At 37.3% G+C, this 18,077-nt stretch overlaps 1 protein-coding gene across 7 annotated transcripts in view; it reads left to right on the top strand.

Annotated features, from left to right (window-relative positions):
* Nucleotides 1–18,077, top strand: part of Cdk12 (cyclin dependent kinase 12) — a 74,733-nt gene that overhangs the window by 40,031 nt on the left and 16,625 nt on the right. For 3 of the 7 annotated variants that reach the window (XM_075990853.1, XM_075990850.1, XM_075990852.1), the window contains exons 10-14: nt 303–419; nt 1,752–1,883; nt 4,399–4,610; nt 5,836–6,288; nt 10,445–10,862. In XM_075990853.1, the coding sequence (XP_075846968.1) occupies nt 303–419; nt 1,752–1,883; nt 4,399–4,610; nt 5,836–6,288; nt 10,445–10,862 (1,332 nt within the window). Of the gene's footprint in view, nt 1–302; nt 420–1,751; nt 1,884–4,398; nt 4,611–5,835; nt 6,289–10,444; nt 14,230–18,077 lie in introns of those variants that run through there. The other 4 variants (XM_075990848.1, XM_075990847.1, XM_075990849.1 and 1 more) reach the window with 3 other exon arrangements.

Here is an 18,077-nt window from a genome sequence, read left to right as displayed (position 1 = left end):
TGATAAGAATAAAAACCTTTTGTAAATCATGCTTTATAAAATATGTGAATCATTTGGATTGTATTTTCAATAGTTTTCTCTTGCTGTCTTTCAGTATTTCCAGTATGTTTTCTTATAACCAATTCTCTTATATTGCTTCTCCTTAGAGCAGTAAAATCATACTTTACTTTCTTTGATATCTACTAATGTAATAAGTCATAGATTTCACAGATCTAAGAGGATAATTTGTCCTTCGAGAAACTCTAGAAGTCATGATACTGATCATTTACTTCATTTTACGTGGCTTTTTGCTTTCTTTTCAGTCGTCTCTGTGGTAGCCCTTGTCCAGCAGTGTGGCCTGATGTTATCAAGCTGCCCTACTTCAACACCATGAAACCGAAGAAGCAATATAGAAGACGTCTAAGAGAAGAATTCTCTTTGTGAGTTTAGCACAATCTTATATCTCTTTTCTGTTTCCAGCTTTTGTTGGGACTTGATTTTTACTGTTAAGCCCAATTTATTACAACAACATTTTAATTACATTTTATTTTAAAAAGATTTTTTTATTTTGACCTGGTCAGTGGTGGTGCATGTTTTTTATCCCAGCACTTGGGAGGCAGAGGCAGGCCGATCTCTGTGAGTTTGAGCCCAGCCTAGCCTACAAGAGCTAGTTCCAAGACAGCTAGGACATTCAGAGCTACACAGAGAAACCCTGCCTTGAAAAACAAAACAAACAAAAGATTTATTTATTTTATGTGCATTGGTGTTTCACCTGTGCAAGGGTGTTGGATCACCTGGAACTGGAGTTACAATGTGAGCTGCCATGTGGTTGCTAGGAATTGAGCCCAGGTCCTCTTGAAAAGCAGCCAGTGCCCATAAGCACTGAGCCATTCCTGCAGCCCGTTAATTACATTTTTGTTGTTGTTGGGGGATTTTTTGGTTTTTTGTTTTTGTTTGTTTGTTTTTTGTTTTTCAAGGCACAGTTTCTCTGTAGCTTTGGAGCCTGTCCTGGAACTCTCTCTTTAGACCAGGATGGCCTAGAACTCACAGAGATCCGCCTGCCTCTGCCGCCCAAGTCCTGTGATAAAAGGCGTGCGCCACCACCACCATCCAGCTCTTTGCCCATGTGGGTCCCAAGGATATAATACTGACTTAGGAGCAGAAACCTTTACCAGATGAGCTGCCTCAACTAGCCGATTGTAGGCATTGTATTTTATTCTTTTATTTTATATATGTGCATGTTTTGCCTACATGCATGTATGTATACCATGTTTGTGTCTGGTGCCTGCAGAGGGCAGAAGAGGATATTGAATGTCATGGAATTGAAGTTTGAAAGAGTGCAAGCTGCCATGTCTGTACTGGAAATTGATCCTGGGTCCTCTGTAAGAGTGCCGAGTGCTCTTAACCTCTGAGCCATCTCTCCAGCCTTAGACATTTTATTTTTGAAGAGTTTTTTCTATCAGACTCTATTTCTAATTTTCTCTTCTGAAGGCCTTGGACAAATGAAAACCATTTTATTTTCAACAACTTGTGGATTTCCTTATAGTCCTTTTGATCTTCCTAAGGAAAGAGAACAGAATTGCTGCTTTTTAAGTTTTTACGTGCATTGTAGCATTTCTTAAATCAAGGCTCAGATCTTGTTGCTTGCATTAGCCAGTTTCCAGTTTCCTTGCTCAGTTTTATTTTGAAATGGAAATTCATATAATTTTTGATGCAGGTTTGAGAACTAAGGGAATGTTGTGAATTTTTGATTTCTCTGTTCCATTCTATAGCATTCCTTCAGCAGCTCTTGATTTATTGGACCACATGCTGACACTTGATCCTAGCAAGCGTTGCACAGCTGAACAGACCCTGCAGAGTGACTTCCTTAAAGATGTAGAACTCAGCAAAATGGCACCTCCAGAGTAAGTATTGTTGACTGTTTAATGATTCTAAACTTCCTCCTTCACTCAGAAAATGAGAAACTTAAAAAAAATATTTAAAATCAAAATAACTACAAATGATTATGTCAGTGCTGATGGAGGGTTAACTGTGGATATAAGGTTGGATTAAGTAAGGAATAAATTTAACCATATTTATAATATGTTCAATAGTCTGGTTCAAGCTATTTTCTTTTGTTTCTAGATCTCTATTGTTTGTGATAAACAATGTCTTTGAAAGTATTCCTTGTAGGTTTTGCTTTTAACCATTCCTTCTGTTTTAATCATTTATGTTGCGACTATGTATTTTCTACACTGCAAGAAACAGTTCTAATTTTAAATAGTTTCTATCATTGTCAGGTTAGTAATTTTACTTATTTTTTAGACCAGGTTGTTATTGAGCTCATACAGATCTGCCTGCTTTTGCCTCCTTGAATTTTTATGTAAATATATAGTCTTAAAGTATCTCTTTCATCATAATTTATTTTTTACTTTCCTCGTTTTTGTGTATGTGTGAACGCGTACATATATATAAGCCACAGTGTGTGTGTGTGTGAGAGAGAGAGAGAGAGAGATAGAGAGAGAGAGAGAGAGAGAGAGAGAGAGAGAGAGAGAGAGAGAGAGAGCGCACGCGTGCATATATATAAGCCACGAGAGAGAGAAAGAGAGAGAGAGAGCGAGAGCGCGCGCGTGCATATATATAAGCCACAGCCCTGGTATAGAGGTCAGAGGACAACTTGAGAGTCAGTGCTTGGATTCTGCTGCTAGGGCCTTTGCTACCTTGGCCATTATGAATAGAATGTACATTAAAGGATCTTCCAAGGTTCTATACCCACATTCAACTTCATGGCTCATACAAGATCCTTTGTCTTTGAACTTATCACTGGCAGTATTAATAGCTTTTGTGCTAGATTTATTTTTGTTTCTTTGGGTTTTTTTTGTTGTTGTTGTTGTTTATGCCAGTACTATGATCCTTGTATGTGTTAGTCAAATCAATATTTTACCACTAAGCTGTGTTCCCAAGCAGCCTCTTGTTTTTGCTGGGTTTTTGTTTTGTTTTGGTTGTTGTTGTTTTTGTATGCTTGTGTTTTTACTCGTTTTGCTATTTATTTTAATATTTATTTATTATATATACAATATTCTTTCTGCGTTATGCCTGCAGGCCAGAAGAGGGCACCAGACCTCATTACAGATGGTTGTGAGCCACCATGTGGTTGCTGGAAATTGAACTCAGGACCTTTGGAAGAGCAGGCAATGCTCTTAACCTCTGAGCCATCTCTCCAGCCCCTCGTTTTGCTATTTTTTTATGCATTTATGTAAATGGTTGCCTGTGGGGGCCAGAAGATGGTGTCAGAGTCCCTGCAACTTTCACCTGCCGGACATGGGAACTCAAGTTATGGGCAAGAACAGCCCAAGCTCTTATCTACTGAACAATTTCTCCAGTTCTTTAGTGTGTTTGTTTGGGCAATTTTTTTCTTGTTGTTTGAGTTGTGGGATGGTCTCACTGTGTTGAACTTAGAGTCCTCTTGCGTTATTAATTTTCTTGCCAGACAAAGGAATGGCCAGATATGGGGGTAAACACTTTTAATTGTAGCTCAATCAAGAGTTTGAGGTTAGCCTGATATCTTCCAAAGAAAAGGAAAAGAAAAGGAAAAGAAAAGGATTTAGATAAGTATATGTGTAGATGGTAACTATAAATTTTATTGCTCCAAAGATCCATCCAAATTTATTTTGATAGATTTGATATATATATTTTTGATGTTTAAGCTTTTTACTGAAATTTGGAAGCTAGTTTTGTTTGCTTGTTTTGTTTTGTTTGTTTGTTTTGAATCACAGGGTAACCCTGGGTGACCTGGAACTCACTAAGTAGACCAGGATAGCCTGAAACTAACAGGATCCCACCTAACTCTTTAAGAAAGTTGATGATATCCAATCGTGGAAATTTAGTGAATGATTTGCAAACTGATGATTAAATCATGATATGTTTATATAGTCCCAAGATTCAAAGCACTATCTGTTCTCATTTCACATTATGTGTATGTTCATGCTCTTGCCAGGCCACATGTGAAAGGTCAGGGCCAGTTGTGGGAGTTGGATTCTCGTTTTCTATCATGTAAATTCCAAAATTATAGTCAGGATTTTAATGCTAGGTGGCAAGTTCATTTACCTACTGAGACATCTCTCAACCCTTTCCTACCTAGTCTTTCATAACTATTAATAAACTGTTCATTTCTGCGCTTACATTTATCTTCAACTGAAACACAGCCAGTTAAGTTCTCTTTATTCATTTTATACCAACAAAAACATTATTTGACTATATAGGAGTTTTTAGTATTATTTCTTACCACATAAATACTTCCACCTCCAATAATTCTTTTTATATTGCATTCTGACGTTTTTGTTCTTAATTCTATTTTTCATGTTCCTTTTTCTTCTATTTTAATTCATTATTCTTACATTTAATCATTACTTATTCCTCCTTTGTTTTGTGTTTTTCCAGCCTACCTCACTGGCAGGATTGCCATGAATTGTGGAGTAAGAAACGTCGACGCCAGCGACAAAGTGGTATTTTAATAGAAGAGCCACCTCCACCCAAAGCTTCTCGAAAAGAAACTACCTCAGGGACAACAGTTGAGCCTGTGAAGAACAGTAGCCCAGCACCACCTCAGCCTGCTCCTGTCAAGGCAGAGCCTGCTCCTGGGGATGCAGTAGGTCAGTGCTGGGATGGAGCCTCTATGTCTATTAAGTTCAGTTATATAGATTTTGATAGTAGAATGCATATATGTTCATATCCTTGTGTTTTTGTCCAGTGGAATATTAGGAGAAAGATTGTTGTCTTCATTTCGAGAAGATAAACCTTATTTTCTGCGCATGATTCAGAAAGTTTACAGCAGAGTATTCTCATTCCTTGAAATAAGGAATGTTGTATTTCTCCTAGATTGTGTGTGGCAGAAACCAGTCAATTAAATAAGTAAATTTTAAGGTTAGTTTGCTCATGGCTTTTTTTTTCTTTTTTTGAGACAGCGTTTCTCTGTAGCTTTGGAGCTTGTCCTGGAACTAGCTCTTGTAGACCAGGCTGGCCTCGAACTCACAGAGATCCACCTGCCTCTGCCTCCCAAGTGCTGGGATTAAAGGTGTGTGCCACCACCGCCCGGCCATTTTCTCTTCTATATTGACCCAGTGACTTTGAAATTAGGAATTTACTGCCTCAGCCTCCAATAGTTGAGATTACAATGCTATTTTCAACATTCGGTACTCGTTAGAATCATCCAGAAAACTTTAAAAATAAATGCCTTCAGATTGGTGTGGTGGCAAACAACTGCAACACAGCACTGGGGAGGTAGAGTCAGGAGGATCAGAAGAAAGTCAAGGTTATCTTTCACTACATTTGATCTTTGAGTCCAGCCCCAAGTACCAGAGATAAATAACTCTTTAATAAATGCCAAATCTCTTGGAATGTTAGGCACCTCAGTTCTTAAATCTATCCTAAAAGTTTTTACATATACTATTGGTTGAAAATCACTAACCTTGAAGAACACAGATAAAATATAATCACTTTTATATACAATTCATACATGCTTTAGTTAGTCTTTGTATTTTTTTATTTATTGTTTTAGTTTTTATTTTGTTGGAGATTGCACATAATATATTAGGATTCAGAGGACAAGTTGTGGGAATTGCTCTACTATATGGGTCCTGGGCTTTATACAGTTGCCATACTAGGCAGCAAGTGCCTTTTACCTCACCAGTCTTAAGTCCTTGAGTTTTTAAACAAAAATAAAAAATAAGCTGTGATGTTAATCCAAGATATTAAACTATGAGGCTTTCAAAATGAAGCTAAATCTTTGGATATTATACATTGCTTTTGCCAGTTGAAGAAGACAAAGGATCTTTTCTTTCTTATCCATCTTATATTGGCTCCACTGTCATCCTACAGGTCTTGGCGACATCACACAGCAGCTGAATCAAAGTGAATTGGCAGTCTTATTAAACCTGCTACAGAGCCAAACTGACCTGAGCATCCCTCAGATGGCACAGCTGCTTAATATCCACTCCAACCCAGAGATGCAACAGCAGCTGGAAGCCTTGAATCAATCTATTAGTGCACTGACTGAAGCCAATTCCCAGCAGCAGGACTCAGAATCCATAGCCCCAGAGGAATCATTGAAGGAGGTACCCTCTGTATCAGTGGTCATGCCTTCAGCGGAACAGACAACTCCTGAAGCCTCAAATACACCAGCTGATATGCAGAATATGTTGGCAGTTCTCTTGAGTCAGCTGATGAAAACCCAAGAGCCAGCAGGTGACCTGGAGGAAAACACCAGTGACAAGAATAGTGGGCCACAGGGACCCCGAAGAACTCCTACAATGCCACAGGAGGAGGCAGCAGGTAAACAGACCGGTCATGAATCTTCATTGAGCTCAGGTGCTGTTGATCCTCTTAAAAAAATCTCTTAATGTTTTCTTTTTTACATCATTGGTCTCAGTATCTGTAATCTAGTCTACAGGAGAACATAGCACCAAATGATGTATTTCTTGGCCAGCTTTTTCTTTTAAATATCAAAGCACCTTTCATATACTGATAATTTTTCCACTTAAGAAGGTACTGGTAAGTAAAATCCCTGTGCTCTAACCAAGGAAATCAAAGCCATAGGTAATGCGGTATCTTGAACCACTACGTTTGTGGTAGCTAGCTAGTCCTAGTAAATCTGACTTTTAAATAAACATCAAATTGTTCTTTACATCTAATGCAGTGAATCCTGGATACCAGAATTTTATCTGGAAGATAACAGTCAAGAAAGCCCTAATAAAATATTTCAGTTTCTGAAAATAATTGGGGAATTGTTCTAAGCAGATAACACCTTACATTTTCTTTCCAAAAAGTAATTGTATACAAAAGTGATTATTTTTAAGTCTATGTTTCTGAAAGAAACAGTGAAATCAGGAAGTAAGCATTATGAAAAGAAAAAACAAAATCTGAAAGGGGATAAAAGTGTGTTATACCTTGTGTCACATTACCACATCCATGCAGTTTATTAGAAGGAAAAGTATTGTAAATTATCTAGTCAATTCTGGTTCACAATCTGTTTACAAATTCCATCTGAAAATGTTTTCAACTCCTTGGAAATTTTCATTGACCTTGAAGATTCCATGAATTGGGGAAAAAGAAGAGGCGCAGAGACTGAAGAGGTATAATGAACTTTAGGGTTCCGCATTTATATTTAATCTTGGTTGGTTCAGAAAATATATTTTTTATTTTCACTAGTATAAGGTCAAATATATAACCTGGTTTCTTTTTTTTTTTGTATGTGGAAATTATTAAAACTGAAAGATAATAAAATTAACCTTTTGTTTTATGAATAGGAAAACTGCATCCTAAGAAACTTTAAGTCTCTGCTCTGCTGATTATTGGCAGATGAAGCTAGAACTTGTACACTCACATGTCCTGTTTCACTTTGCTGTTCTCAATGATGATTCCAATTGTTTTTAAAGAGTAGTAGAGAAGGCTATATAATGGGACTGGAGAGGTGGCTTAGAGGTTAAGAGCACTGACTGCTCTTGCAGAGGACCTGGGTTCAATTCCCAGCACGCATTCAGTGACTCACAGCTGCCTGTAATTCCTGTTCCAGAAGATCTGATGCCTTCTTCTGACCTCCACAGGGACCAGGTACACACATGGCAAACAGATATAGATGCAGACAAAACATTAATGCTACAAAAATAAATATTTAAGATTAATAAAAAGAAAAACTATGTAGAATTAAAGTAAGCTTTTTAATTTCATGTATCAGATTCTGATCCTACCTGTTATCCACCCAAAAATAAATAATTCCAACTCAAAATCTGTAAGAACTTGGTCAAATTAAATAGCATCCTTATAGAGAAATATTCACCAAATAATCAAGCCAACAAGCTGTCAACCACATAATGAAATTGAACTAAAAATAAATCATAGCATATAGCTAGATATTGGATTAGGTTTTTAGAGCCAAGTGTAAAACTGTCATAACTAAAGATGAATACAAATGATGGTTGTAATGTCATACATTTTTGATCCCAGCACTCAAGAGGAAGGGAAATGTAGATTTCTGTGATTTCAAGACCAGCCTGGTTCTGCATAGGAAGTTCCTGGCCAACCATTGATCTCAAAAAAAAAAAAAAAAATTGTCCACCAAACTCTGTAACTCTTTATTATAGTTTTTCCTGGGTTATCTAGTGCTTCGGCTGTTATGTAGCACAATCTGACCTCAAAATTTAAGATCTTCCCGCCTCATGCCACCACACCGTAGTGCTTCATACTTGGCTGTTTCACTGTTCATTAACACTTCCACCAGAGGGCAGACTATAAATAAGAAAGGTAATGATTTTCGTTTGGTAATTTATTTTTCGTGTACTTATTAAGAAAGTGTAATGGTTGAAACTATTTTTCCATTTATTTACCTCTCTCCATTAGTATAAAATTATTATAGATTGACAACATCAGCACTTTAAATCCAAAGACATTATAATTTATAATTTTAGTTTTATTTCTTTAAGAAGCTTTATTAACTTTAGTAGTTACTTAATAAAAAGTGGTATAACTGGAAGAATGTAAACTTAAACTGCCATTTTCACAGCTATGTTTTTTAAAGTTGGTTTGGGTTTTCTTGTTGTTCCTCACCCCCCCTAACCCCAACTATTAAAATTCTTGGTTTTCATTTCATGAATAGGCTCCAAATACTTCCTTTTAATGTCACTGGTACATAGATGTTCTCTTGTAAAGATAGATAAGTAAGTAGTGTTGACAGTAAAAGGCTCTAAAATATAAATACATACAGTTCAGTTACCCTATCCTTTTAAGTTATTCTTCAAATTCTAAATTTTAAGTAGCCGATTTATTTTTCTTCCGTAAATTAATTTTTTTAAATATTTTATTTATTTATTATGTATACAATATTCTGTCTGTGTGTATGTCTGCAGGCCAGAAGAGGGCACCAGACCTCATTACAGATGGTTGTGAGCCACTATGTGGTTGCTGGGAATTGAACTCAGGACCTTTGGAAGAGCAGGCAATGCTCTTAACCACTGAGCCATCTCTCCAGCCCCCCGTAAATTATTTTTTACCTAGTACTCAGATAACCAGACAGTCAACAAGTAACTTGGAGTTTCATATTATAAAATGTTCAGAACTGTAAGTTGATATCTTGCCTCCTCTTCTGTCCGCTTGTGCTTCCAATCCCAGAAGCTCTAGACTGTTTATCCTATTTGTTGTTTCATATAGCACGTGGCCTTTTCCACTGCAGTGTTAAAATTGTATTTTGTTTTTAGAGTACTTTCATGTGCATACTTGGGGGGTGGAAACTTAGTTACAAAGTATATGCTAGATAATTATACTACAGAAATATCAAATTGTAACCAAAAACTGACTTTGGCTTGTCTAAGTATGGACATTACATCACTAACTAACAAAATAGAAGAATGATCCTAGAGATGTTTTTAAATGTTTCTATAGGAAAAGGAAAAATTTGTCATTTGAAAGATAAAACCACAACATCAAACCTTTTCTTTAGCAGGTTGACTCTCAAATCTTTGAAGGCATTTTGTCTCAGTAGTTGTGTGGCCTCCAACTCATGTCATTTTACTTTCATCTCTTGCTTTGATAAGAAGCCATTCTCAGGCAAATTAGGCAGCAATAAAAAAGCAAAATTTTGGACATATTTCAACAAAGAGATCTTAGTTATAATTGAGTGTAGTATTAGTTCAGTATATTTCTGAATAGTAAATTCTTAACGCAGGATGAACGTGTTTTATCAGCAGTCCAGTTCTGCATAACACTGCTGGAGTGATTTTTCTTTTTCATAGAATAAAAAAACATGCAGAAGATTAGAAAATAAAATAGAAAATTACAATAGGCTTACTTTGGTCTTTGCAATTGTAAATAGTCTTCCTGAATAACGGTGTAGTTGGTTAATATCCAACTTGAAGATATGGTTATGGGGAGAAATGACTAAAGTTTGTTGAAGTGAAATGACTTTTTATACATATCAAGTTTTTTCTTGATTGCTTCTCTCCTGCATATTCTTTTAAGTTGTATTTCAGGTTAGTCTTATATCATCTAACATTGTGTAAATGTGTTAGCCAGGTCTGTAGGTTATACAGAAAGATTATGTCCTAGAAATGTGATGATAACGTGTATATTGTTCCTTTTCGTCTTCCTTCTTTCTACTTTATTTTCAAAAATGTTTTGATCTAACAGCAGAAGGGATGGAGAGGTTGCCAACAATCTGAACGGCTTTTTAAGGAATGAAATCTCAGACAAAAAAATTCAGGACAATCATTTGAAACATAACATCTTTTATACCAGCTATTAGATCCATAATACAACTGTTTTACTTCTAATCACTTGATTATTTTATTTATAAATTTCAGTTTCCTGATCCCAAGATTTTATTTAATGAATCTGGTTACTTGTATTGGTATTTATCTATGTTGGGGTAGTATGTGTTTGTGTTTATAATCACATGTGATTTTTAAAATGGTGTTTAAAAGAAGTAACCCTTCCACAGCATGTCCTCCTCACATTCTTCCACCAGAGAAGAGGCCCCCTGAGCCCCCTGGACCTCCACCGCCGCCACCTCCACCCCCTCTGGTTGAAGGCGATCTTTCCAGCGCCCCCCAGGAGTTGAATCCCGCCGTGACAGCCGCCTTGCTGCAACTTTTATCCCAGCCTGAAGCAGAGCCTCCTGGCCACCTGCCACATGAGCACCAGGCCTTGAGACCAATGGAGTACTCCACCCGATCCCATCCAAACAGGACTTATGGAAACACTGATGGGCCTGAAGCTGGTTTCAGTGCCACTGACACTGATGAACGCAGTTCTGGTCCAGCCTTGACAGAATCTTTGGTCCAGACCCTGGTGAAGAACAGGACCTTTTCAGGCTCTGTGAGCCACCTTGGGGAGTCCAACAGTTACCAGGGCACAGGGTCAGTGCAGTTCCCAGGGGACCAGGACCTTCGTTTTGCCAGGGTACCCTTAGCATTACACTCAGTGGTTGGGCAACCATTCCTGAAGTCTGAGGGAAATGGCAACTCTGTGGTACATACAGAGACCAAATTGCAAAACTATGGGGAGCTGGGTCCAGGAGCCACTGGGGCCAACAGCTCAGGAACAACTCTTCAGTGGGGGGGGCCAGCTCAGTCTTCTGCTTATGGAAAACTCTACCGGGGGGCTGCAAGAGTCCCACCTCGAGGGGGAAGAGGGAGAGGAGTTCCTTATTAACCCAGAGACATCATTGCCCTTGAAAATTCCTTCCCTATCCATCTTTCCATCTAGTCCTCCGAACCTTTAATCCCTTGCCAGAGCAAGGTAATCATCTGTATTTGGCTACTGCAACTATGTCCATTGTTTTCCTTGCTCACTTGCTACTAGCAGGCGACTCAATGATCTTGGCACCAGTTCCTCCTGGATGGGCAATAGCCAGAATATTTACTTCTGCTTTATGTAGGAGCTATAGTAGAAAATATGGAGAAGAAGAGACATTTGGTTGAAAAGTAATTGTTGCATTAGCTTATTGCCTGCCCTTGAGCAGCAGAGAGAGGACAGTTTTGTTTTGAGATGGCTCTAGAGAGGCTTTGGGTTTCAAAAATATTTTTGTTTTGTTTTTGTTTTTTCTCTCTGTATGTGTGTGTGTGTTTGTGTGTGGTTTCTTTTGAATTTTTATTTAATTCCCACCCCACATTTAAAGAGAATAGTATTCACAAGATCTGAGCTCCTCTTAGGCTTTTGCTAGAAGGGAAACAGTGGCTTCAATGTTTCCTTTCTCTCTACCATCTCCCATTTTTGCTTCAGTTGAGCATCTTGTACATACATTTTCCAAATAAATTAAGTTTGCTCAATTTTGACAATTTTGCCCTCTTCCTGCACTTAAAACAGGCTGTAGAAAGTGGCATTCTTGGGCAAGAAGGGAGACTTTACCCAATTTTTGCTTTTTGCTTTACTTTTTTCTCCTCCTTTCCCCTTGCCTTTTTTGCCCCCCTCTTTTTCCTTCCACTATGTTCCTGCCCCTATTCTTTTATCTTTTTGAGGCATTTGTTTGATAGAAAACATAGTAGAGATGCCCAAGAACCTGGAATGATTCTTTTCTTTCTTTTTTCTTTTTTTCTTTTTTTTTTTAAATAAAGGAAAGGAAATTCAAACTCTTACATTGTTCTCTGTAACTCTTCAATTCTAAAATTTTCGTTTTGTTTTTTAAGCCATGTTATGATGGGGAGGTTGATTTGTTAATGATAGTACATTGCTGCTGAGCTGGTGGTGGGAGGTGGTACCTCCATACCCAGAAGGGTAATAAGATCAATGAGCATGTTGTTTACATGTATATTTTTATTTTTTTTTAAAGCCTTTCAAACAGAGCCTTGTGATATTGTCAGAGAAAATCTTGGAAATACATGGATATATAACCTAGCTTAGGGTGTATATCTGATACCTTTAAAGAAAATGCTTTAAGCAACTTACCATGTAAAAGAACAGTGTTGATAAGTATACATCACAGCATATATAGCCTATTTCTAATACAGAACATTTTGATTGTGGTAAAGGGTATATAAAATATGATTTCCTGACAAGAACCTTGCCTTACCAAAACAAAATGTGGAAGAGAGAAAGGATCTCAGATTACTTGAGAGGCTTCTCATTATGGCTTCCATTACTTCCATCAGCATCTGGAGTATTTTAAAAACATATATGTCATATATTGATCTGCACAGACTTGGGAGTTTGTGAACTGTAGGTTAAGCTCCCTTTTACAGAGAAAAGCAAACATACTTGAGCATCTCTTGGAGAATAGTTTTCAGAATTCAAGTAAAATTTCATGTTTCAATACCAAGTTCTTAAGTTAAAAAATATATTTAGAAAGATATATTAATTTTTAAAATAAATTTAAAGAGGTGAAAGAACCCTCTCCAGCTACATAAAAACTATTTTCCCCTGTTACTGAAATAAATACCAGTGTGTATATTTCTTTATTTTCTGTGTTTTGGTATGGCTTTGCCACAGGGCCAAACACTAATAGTAAGTGAACCTTCTAGCCATTTGGCTTTGATAGCTTTTTTATGCCAGGATGTCTGGTTAGATATCCTAGGAATACTGAGATGCTATCCATAGATTGCATTAAAGTTTTATCTGTGCTTTCAGTCTGCTACTAGTTAGTCCTCAGACATGGGCCTTATTTTAGGATATTTTATTATAAGGTGTTGAACCCCAGTCCCCTATTTTTGATTAAAGAAACTGAGCAGGGATACTTTCTAAAGTATCTGTTCAGTGAAAAAAAATTGTTTTCCCATCAAATATGAATAAATTTCTCTATATATTTTCATTGTATTTTGGTTATAGATAGTCATCAATAATGTTTTCCCTTCCCGTCTGCCACTATATTTTTAATTATGCCAAATAGTCTAAATAATTTACGTAAACTTCCATTTCCCCATCCCTGCTAGGGAAGGGGGTGAGTATGTGAATGTGTGTATATGTATGTATGTTCCCATTTCACCCCCACCTCATTTTGGAAGTGTAACCTATAAAAATATTTTTTATGATAATTTTGACTACTTCTGAAAGCAAAGGAAAATAACTCATTTAAATATCCTGAAATCTATGGAGGAAGAAAAGGTATTTGGTCATTTTTCAGCTACACTATATATAAACATAATGAAAGTAAAAATTTGGCTGAATTTTCAACCCAACTGGTTAAAAAGTAGATACCTAGTTAATTCCATTCAAAAATGATTTGGGTTTTAACTATTGTAGCATTATTAAACACATTATTTTGAACAGACGAGAAATCTGATTTTGTTCATGAATAAGAGACAAAACTGGCTTGACCATGATCATTTTTGTATGTGGTTTTAAAAGCACATTTGCTTAACCCAGTTTCCTTATTTTTTTCTATCTCTCTATATGGATAAGGATTCACAAATGACATAAGAAGTATGTATTTAAAACAGGGCAATTAGCACAAGTTTGTATGTAGTACTTTTGTTAGCTTATGCCATAATCACCACCCAACATGTGTATGTGTGTATGTGTGTGTGTATAATATGCGTATATAGGTACAGTGCTAAAGTGGTTACCAGCAGGTTTTGAGAGAGAATGGTGCATTGGAAAAGTGTCAGTTGCCACCTCATTCTCCCTGATTTATAGGTTCCTGACACTGTATTCCTTTCTCTCTCTTGTTTTTGACCCCCATTGGGTGTACCTTGTCTATGTACAGATATTTTGTAATATATTAAATTTTTTCTTTCAGTTTATAAAGATGGAAAGTGGAGATTGGAAAATTAAATATTTCCTGTTAATATACCACTTTTGCTCCATTGCATTTACTTCTAATTTCTGTACCCTTTGAGCATATCTAATCATATATGAAGGACATTTTTTTCCTTTATGTTATGGGTTCTCAATTTCGGAAGACTCATAAACTAACAAAACAAAAGAAAAATTCTCAGGGTTTGGAGAGGTACTTGAGAATACTAGAGTAGAAACTAAAGAATTAAAAATTGAGCTAAGGGAATCCATAAGAACATGATTTTAAAAAGAAAAAAGTAGAGAATGGATGGTAGTATGAAGCCATCAAGAGTTGAGCTTCATGTACCCTGACTGACTCCTCCTGGCAGGAGAGGTAAGTGGGTTTGAGCTCAACAGTCATCAAAAGAAGCTGGTAAGAAGCTGTGTAGACCTAAAGGATACTCTGAAACCAGGATCTCCACCATTTCACCCAGTCTGGTTTCCAGTCTTATAGAAGAGGATCAGCATGGGGGTTAATGTGTTCAGCAACCTTTGAGATTTCCGAACAGCAGTAAGCCAAGAAATGAAGCAGAGCTGTTTAAAGGTTAAAATCGATATTATTCTTAAGATCTTTCCCAGCTCTACCAGAGGGGAAAGTTGTTTTGGTTCTGCTTATAATTTAAAACACTAAGAAGTCCTTGACCATACATGCTACAGTCTAGCTAGGAAAAAGGCAAATAAAATCTATCAGGAGAAAGGAAGAGGAAAAAATGTCTGAACTTTGTATGTGGGATGAGCAAGTTTTAGAAGTATAAGCGGCACCCAGGCCATGGAAAACGAAGGATTAAAAGCTGCTGCTAAGGATTGCTGACTTGAGCTAAATTTCTCTGTTTTTGGTATCCTTTGCCTAAGACAAAATCATACTCTTTTTGACCCTGAAGGAGAATGGAGAGCTCAAGATATTTCCAATTCCAAGGATTTTGTTAGTAGTCTCTGCAGAGACAGTGACTTGGTTTTAGGTCATTATGCATTGCATGTCTGACTAGATGTGAATTTCCAGCTTCCAGAGTGTATTGCTTCTGCTTTATAACAGTGGCTGTCTTAATTCTGTGTCTAAAGACAGAGGACTAGCCTGTACCTTTTTCTCTTCATGCACAAAACCATTCCATGTAGAAAGCCTTTTCAGTACCCAAATATCTTTAGCACTCTTCTCCCGGATATACACCCTTAATTTTAAAAAGGCTAATGCCTATAGTAAGTTAACACTGTTTATCATTGTAAACTAGGGGTTCTTTTATTTAAAAATTGTCCTACCCCTCCATTGGATTTTATAAATTTACTGAGTGACTTTTCACAGTTTAATAATTCTAAAGGGCTAGGTGGAATGAGAATGAGGAGTTCCTTAGTGAAGAAATAGCCTACCATTTCAAGGAGAGACAGTCTGCTGAGTATTTTAGTTGACCTGAGAGGTAAGGTGAGATTCCTGGACACATTGATTCTGTTGTCTGGCTAGGTTTTCTCATATGTGGGAACACCTCCCAAAAGTTTCTGTAGCCTTAGACTACTCAAGTAGGGGATTCCTCTAGCCGAGGTTGGAAGATAACCTTTGGGAATCATTGGTGCTATCTGTCCTATCCCTCCTCACTGGGTAGCTGTCATCCTGTCTACCTACTTCCTTTCCTTTTCTTGCTTCTTCTCCTTACCTTTTTTTCTGTCCCACTCAAGATCCTACTAGGATGATATAAGTCTACCATAATTACTAATGACTTAACTCTGCTGGGTATTTAGAGTTATTACCATTTCATGGTTTTTGAAATTTTTCCAAACAATTCAGAGAACAAGTATCTAGATTTTTAGCTTCTGGAGTGAGATTTAAAGAGCAAGAATAACCATGCTTTCTCATTGCAAAGGTATGAAAGGAACTTCTGTTATGTTTCAGTAATCTCTCTTCCATTCTTCATCTCCCTCATCCTTAGGGTATTGCTTTTGCTGGTGACATTTCTAAGTTCAGTTGTAGATGATATATATGGGGAATAAAGCTTGTTGAGAAGAAGGCTATCATACCGAGTAGAAAGCAAATACAGGTTGTTTTTATGCTCTGGTGATTATCACTAGGGTGCCAAAAATATTTTGACCACGAGGTTGCTCTCATATCTTTTATCTAAAATTAGTAATCCAGTACTGAGAAAGACTGATGTGGAGTTAGTCTTTCATAATCTTTAGATAGGTAATTGTTGGTGAAGCTTTCTTATTACACAGTTCTCAACTTTAACATACTTCTCTGAATTAAGGATATAGGCACACTTAGATATAGGATATAGTTCACTTAGATGTACCCTTAGGACCTGGAAATAAATGAATTTTTTAAAGATAATATTTTTAATTTTTCTGTGTGCTTACGTATCATATTATGTGCAGGTGTCCAGCAAGTCCAGAAGTGGGTGTCTGATCCCCTGGGGCTAGAATTATAAACCATTGTGAGCCACTTGCTGTGGATACTGGGAACTGAGCTCAAGTCTTCTGAAAGAGAAACGTGCTTTAACACTGAGCCATCTTTCTAGCCACCATAAATAAATTTTTTGGTGTCTGAATCTAAGGTAACTATAAATCCTAGTTGATAGTTGTAGAGCAATAAAGAACAATGTATCCAAACAACCATCTCAGGTTGTTTGAAGTAAAGTTCTAAAGGACACAGCATAGCAGCCAGTGAGATGAACAAAGCCTGTCTTCTCTCCCTGTAAGTAGGGTGCTTAATGAAGGATACTGCTAGTGAAGATCATTGTTAGACAACACTCCACCAGGCTAATGCTTCGGAGCCTGATGTGTCTAGATTTAACCTCTCAGGAAGAACTCAGAAACTTCTAGCTTGCTTCAGACCGGTATTTGCAACTTGTATTAGGACTCAAAGGCTTTATTTAAAAAAGAAAAAATACACCAAAAAACAAAACATAAAGAGGTGGAACAAATAGGTCAGGAAGGGAGAACTGCAGCTGTTGTGGCAGTGGTTTATGAGGAGGAAAAATTGTGCTTGAGCTAGTAAAACTTAGGCGGTGTTTGCTGTTTTACTATTCTGTGGTGGTCCTATTAAGGTAATTCTGTTAGTCAAGAGTTTCCCTTGGCCACACTGGTACCTTTAGGCTTAGAGAATGGACCTAGAACCCCCAGACTACTGAGTAGAAGGACATTCCTTCAGGGTGTCTAAAGAACATCAGCAAAAACAAATTCATAATTTTTTTTTTTTGAAACTGTCTCACTAGCCTCAAATTTAGAGATCCACCTGCCTCTGGAGTGTAGGGATTAAAGGCACAGGCCACCATGCCTGGTCTATAAACAAAAGTGTTAAGCAAAGAACTAATATGTGACATTTGCATACCAATGCTGTCTGTATGGTTCAAAAGTAATTCAGAAATAAGGAGTAATGTGGTAGAAGTTACTTGTATTTTCCAAGTATTTGTTATTTTTGAGAAAGGGTCTCTCTTGTAGTCCTGCCTATCCTGGTTCTAGACTAGACTGGCCTGGTACAGAGTTGCACTTGCCTCTGCCTCCTAACAGTTGGGATTGAAGATGAGCCAGCACACCTGGCTCAGGTTCTAAGGTCAACCTTCAAACTGCTCCTCTTCCACTTGGTTTAGATGAGCAATGCATAGAAGAGCAGAATATATGAATTAAGAGTCTCAGAATAAATGAGCCAGAAAGAACATTAGCTTGATTATTTCAGTGCCATCTGACAAATGAACACAGACCCAAAAAAGCAGAGAAAGAAGCGAGAAAAAGGGAACTCATGTTAAGATACCTACTATGTGCTAAGCACTATTGCATTACGTGTGTGTGTGTGTTTACATACACACGTACAACCAGGGACTCACTACATACCCCTAGCTGGCCAGGAACCCACTATATTGACCAAGCTAGCCTTGAACTTT

The sequence above is a fragment of the Microtus pennsylvanicus genome, chromosome 11 (assembly GCF_037038515.1).
Source record: "Microtus pennsylvanicus isolate mMicPen1 chromosome 11, mMicPen1.hap1, whole genome shotgun sequence".
Lineage (NCBI taxonomy): Eukaryota > Metazoa > Chordata > Mammalia > Rodentia > Cricetidae > Microtus > Microtus pennsylvanicus.
The sequence above is the reverse complement of the archived record's forward strand: the minus strand, read 5'-3'. Positions and strand labels throughout refer to the sequence as shown.